At 41.7% G+C, this 5,239-nt stretch overlaps 1 protein-coding gene across 1 annotated transcript; it reads left to right on the top strand.

Annotated features, from left to right (window-relative positions):
* The first annotated feature begins 1,228 nt into the window (after window positions 1–1,228).
* Window positions 1,229–3,197, top strand: LOC119304131 (nucleolin 1-like). Its single transcript, XM_037581295.1, has 3 exons — window positions 1,229–1,683; window positions 2,408–2,454; window positions 2,546–3,197. Exons 1-3 carry the CDS (start codon window positions 1,324–1,326, stop codon window positions 2,889–2,891), a joined length of 753 nt encoding a protein of 250 aa, XP_037437192.1. The 5' UTR covers window positions 1,229–1,323; the 3' UTR covers window positions 2,892–3,197.
* The last annotated feature ends 2,042 nt before the right edge of the window (window positions 3,198–5,239 follow it).

The raw sequence follows: 5,239 nt of genomic DNA, 5'->3' as shown, positions 1-5,239 counted from the left end.
TCTTCAAGAGTTCTACGTGTTCATCTTTTTTGTGAGAATAAATTTACTCTTTTTTTCGGTGCCACGAGATTAGAGAGTTTTCTGTCTTTGCAGATCTGGCGAGTTTATATTGGTGTGTCAAACCTTTTTTGTTGGTTTGGTTCTTTGTGGAGTTGGAATCTTTCATCGACATCATGATGAAGATATTGTGATCCGACGACCTACACTTTTAAGGGATCATCCGTGGTCCAAGTACGTTCATCGATCAAGGTTTTCCATCTTTTTGGATGGGCGACTCGAGGCGCTTTCAAAAACCATTATTGATAATGTTTGTGCAGGTGAAAGAGTGACAACATCGTTAGTTAGTCCAATTGTAGCCTCTTTACAAAAGTCTTTGGAGTATTTTTTTTCCTAGCAGAGATTGATACCGCCAAGAAAGTGTTTTTAAAAAGGTTTCATTGTAATTATTAGTCGTAGGAATTACTTTGTATTTTCTTGGATTTTAGATCCAAATTAGTGTAGCTGTAACTTTTATGAGTACGAATAAAATTACAAGTGCTTCTAAAAAAATCCAATCAAATCATTCTTTGTTCTAGGATAGGTAATCCTCCCCATTCCATGTTGGTATGTGACTCCCATTGGACCCGATCCTAATAAAAAATGGAAAAAAATTGAAAATCCAGGAGAATCGGAGTGTTTGAAAATGTTACAATTTGTTACCTACCGCAAGAAAAATATGTTGCATCAATAAGATTCAGGAAACTATTGAACAAGAAACTTCTATGCTGCAATGTCGGACGTTCGACATCTCAGACGAAAAGGTAGATCCGGCGCTCCTATTGCCCCGTTGACACCATATATTTTGTTTTTGTAGTGTCAATAGTTGTTTCCTTACTAGCAATGTGCAAGGCATAATTTTCATAATATATACTCTTTTCATTTCTTTTTTTCTTTGCATACTTAGTTTAGTTTAAGTCAAATTTTGCAATGTTTGATAAATTTTTTTATTAAAAATATCAACATATGCAATACCAAATAACTACAATACGAAATATACTTCATGATGTATCTAATGACAATGATTTATTGTGAATGTTGATACTTTTTCTATAAACTTGGTCAAACGTCAGAAAGTTTAACCGAAGGCAAGCTTATTATAGTAATGAAATGAAGTTAGGGGTAGTGATGGTGATTATCTTAGTTGGCAGCTTAAACGCAATAGACGGCTGGGATTTCATCTCCTGCCCTGCTGCCGCGGATTACCACTACCCTGTCCAGCAAAAGCACTTCTTTCGGCGGCGGCGGCGGCGCGAAGGCAGAGCCGGAAGGATTAGGGTTTAAGCCATGGCGGCCGAGGACCAGATCCCGCGAGCGCAAGCCAACCCCGAGAAGACTAAGAAGCGGAAGAAGCCCAAGAAGGACAAGTGGGGGCAGCCCATCGCCGCCGCGGCCGACGAGCCGGCCGTCGAGCAGGTGCAGGAGCAAGAGGCACCCGAGGAGCCTGTCGCAGCGGCGGCGGCGGAGGTCGGGGAGGGCGCTGAGAGCTATGAGCGCGGCAAGGTGGTGGCGAGCGGCATGCCGTACACGACCACCGAGGAAGAGATCCGGGAGCTGTTCGACCAGTTCGGCCCCATCCGCTCCCTCCAGCTCTCCCGCTTCCCGGACTCCGGCAACTTCCGCGGCCTCGCCTTCGTCACCTTCGAGGTTACTACTTAACTTATTCTGCTATCTTGTTTCACTTTGTTTGTTGTATGCCGCCGTAGCAATAATTTAGCATCCATATAATCCTCTGTATTTGCTCCAAGTACAGAGGTTGAGAGACTGGCAATGGCTCGTTTGTACCTGAATCTGCATGTTTGTACAGTAAGAAAATTTGGATATTGCACTTGTTGGCACTACCCTGCTAACCATTTTGTGTGTCACACTGTCACCTGATTCTTTCAGTTTGTTGAATTGGCTATGTACATTACAGTGGTGTATGTGTTTGGTCAGTGTTCAACCACTGATCTTTAATTTTAGTTGTGGACTCCCTTTGCATGATTCGTCACAATATATGATGACCAATTGGCCAGACTGATAATGATTTGACGGCATTTACAATTTTGGAATTCCTAACATCATACAACTGCTATTCCCTTATCTCGTTATGGAGCAAATTAGCTGTTGCTGCTCTATGCGAGAACTAGTAAGGAAACTGAAGAAATTTTAGAAGTTGGAACATATAGCTAGTTGGCTTTTTAGTTCATTTGAACAAAGCTAATTCACTCTATTATGCCATTCAGTCAGATGAAATGATTTGCCATGAAATCTCGGTGAGATCTACTAAGAAAACGGAAGAAGTTTTAGAAGTCAGAAACATATAATTATATTTGGCTTTTTAGTTTATTTGAACAAGGCTGATTCATTCTACTCTATTATGTCATTTCAGTCAGATGAAGTTGCCGTGAAATCTCTGGAGCTTGATGGATACAAAATGTAAGTTTGAGCCTGTGTATTCATTTGTCTTCAACTCATGTCAGTGCACAGGTGAATTCCCTTGTTACTGATGCAAATACTGCTTCTACAGTGGTAACAGGTTTATGAGGGTCGAAAGATGCAGGATAACTGCTAGCTCGAAGAGGCAAAAGAAGACAGAGTTTGAATCTGATCCTGAGAAGCCTGATGGCTGCCTCTCGGCTTATGTCGGCAATCTCTCATGGAACATCACCGAGAAGGACTTGAGAGATTTCTTCAAATCATCAAGGATTGCATCAATAAGATTTGCCATCGACAAGAGAACTGGAGATTCTCGCGGTTTCTGCCATGTTGATTTCGAGGATGACGAATCACTCGAGAAAGCTGTAGGGATGAATCAATCTGAACTGAGGGGCAGACCTGTGAAGATAGCGTATGCTATCATCAACAGGGCCTGAAGGCTGGCTAGCTGATGCTCAACGTTTAGCATTATTGGGCTAGTGAGATTCAGCTGTAAGGTCTTGCCCCCTTCACCGTTTCCATTATGTTTCTATAGACCAAACACACCATGATGTTTGTGTATCCCAGATATTGGCCAGATGTGATGACCGTGTAACAGATACTTTCAGGCTGCATCTTATCAATCTATCTTAAAAATCATGCTGCACATTGTTTGTGTCCAGCACAGTTGCAGCGGCTTTGTAGCAGAGTTGTGGAAACCTGTCTGTCTTATGTTTGTATGAAAAAACCTCTGTCTGCAAATCTTTTCAACATGTACTTGTTCGCAGAGGATGTCTGTAGTTTTACTAATAGTGTTTTCCTCCTAGTGTCCACTCTAAGCAGGAGTATGATGTTTTCCGTTTGTTATTGACAGTAATAATCTCTGATGCTCCACTTTGATAACACCTCTAACCATTCATGTAGGATGCATACCATGTCAACATGGATAACATAGGTTTAAGTATTTATCAGGTTCTTTCCTGGTAGTCCTAGTGTAGGAAAGAAAATAAGCCAAGCACATTGGAGACCAGTGTGGCCTTATTTCAGTCTGTTAGTGGATCATGAAGCTACTATATATGCATTCGAGGTGATCAGTTTGCGTTTTATGATGATCGCCTGCAGGGGCTAATGACTAAGGTGATGCTCACCATTTAGCATTAGTGTGCTACTGAGCTTCAGTATTCGACTTCAGACTTTGGTTTCGCCCCTCTCCACAGTGATGTTTTGTTTCTTCAAATATTGGCCACATATAATGCTTGTGTTTCAAATACTTGGTGGCTACATGATCTTTATCAATCTATCAACCTTCTCTGCTGGCTGCACTTCATTTCGTGAAAAATCTTGCTGATACACCGCGCTATTCATGTTGAGCAAGGTTGCCAGCAAGGTTGCGATGACTTAAAATTTGTACAAATGCTGACTGAAATGCTTTTCTTTTTTATTTTTCCTTTGAGAATAAGACCGGCCTTTAATGCAAGTCGTTCGTAGAGTAGTTTTTTTTAATACCCTCTCTCCGTAGTTTTTTTTCACATGTTTGCTTGCAAGGAATTTCTGTCCCTCTGATGCACCTGCTGCCCAGTGTCCTACGATGATATTTTACATCTCTAGTATGGTACAGTAGTATATGCAGCACTTAGACATTACAGATAACTATTCATGTTAGTAGACGTGCAATGTCATGTCAACACGGAGTAGATAATAACAGCTTTAATCAGGGTTAGGGGTGGTTACGCCATCTTTATCAGATTCCTGGCTGTCACTTTGTTCTCAGTTTCCTGGTCCGTCCATCATGAAGCCACAATGCATTAGAATGAGTATGTTCGTTGCTCCAGTCCAGCCCATCCTTTGTAGTAAAGCTAACGTGTGATTTAACATCTATCTATCTTTTTCCTTTTTGCGGAATTAGCATCTATCCATCTGACCGCACGGCTTAAGCATCTAGCTTTAGCCTACGTTTGGTACTGCAAGTGACATTGGTCTGAGGTACATTTTCTTTCTTTCTTTCTTTCTTGAGCTTATAATAACATTACTATTATCGATGACCTAAACATACGTGTTGATCAAAATTGTATTCATGTCCGCGAATGCAGCTGAAGAGTAGTCTCGGGTGTGTCTTTTTTCCGAATCGGGGGTATAATCTTATCCTCATACATTAATATTTAAGGGGGAAAAGAGAGTTGAGGTTACAATATGACACAAGAAGCGAATAGAAAAAAAGAACTACTCTCCCGACATGAGTTAACCCGAACGCTTTGCGCCCGCGATGACCCAAAGTCTTGCTTCTTTTTTAATCTCCTCCATTAGAATTGTCGAAGGGGCAGATTTGTGTCTGAAGATCCTTTGCGTTCATCTCATTCCAAATGGTCCAACACATGAGCATGGTGATAGATGCCATTACACTCCTATTGGGAGCGCTGCTATCGGTCACTTTGCCCACCAATCTTTTGAGGACCTCTACATAGCCCAAACTCCGGTGTCAAGGTGCATGAGTTGGAGCCAATCTTTAACCATATCCCAAAGCCTCAAGGTGTAGCAGCATTTGTAGAGCAACTGGGAAGAAGTTTCCCGCTCTCTTTGGAATAAAGGGCAAAGGTCACAATTTGGCCAACCACGCTTGGCTAGCCTATCCGTTGCCTTCCTTGGATAACAAATCCAATTTAGAAGGGACTTCCTCCCCGTGTTGAGAAAACTTTTCTTCTTCCAATTCTTCTTTTCTTCATTCAACTCAGTTCAAAAAAGATGCGTCAAAATACTTCAATTGGTACGCGCAAGAAATAGGCCAATTCGGCAGGCTAACCACGCACAT

Source organism: Triticum dicoccoides, chromosome 5A (genome assembly GCF_002162155.2).
Source record: "Triticum dicoccoides isolate Atlit2015 ecotype Zavitan chromosome 5A, WEW_v2.0, whole genome shotgun sequence".
Classification (NCBI taxonomy): Eukaryota; Viridiplantae; Streptophyta; class Magnoliopsida; order Poales; family Poaceae; genus Triticum; species Triticum dicoccoides.
Note: the sequence above shows the minus strand (reverse complement) of the source record. Positions and strands in the feature narration are given on the sequence as shown.

What these genes read in the sequence shown, in the direction of transcription:
- LOC119304131 (XM_037581295.1), top strand. Translation starts at nt 1,324, where the DNA reads ATGGCGGCCGAGGACCAGATCCCGCGAGCGCAAGCCAACCCCGAGAAG. An exon ending in TCGCCTTCGTCACCTTCGAG is followed by an intron (nt 1,684 to 2,407) that starts GTTACTACTTAA and finishes ATGTCATTTCAG; the next exon opens with TCAGATGAAGTTGCCGTGAA. An exon ending in GAGCTTGATGGATACAAAAT is followed by an intron (nt 2,455 to 2,545) that starts GTAAGTTTGAGC and finishes CTGCTTCTACAG; the next exon opens with TGGTAACAGGTTTATGAGGG.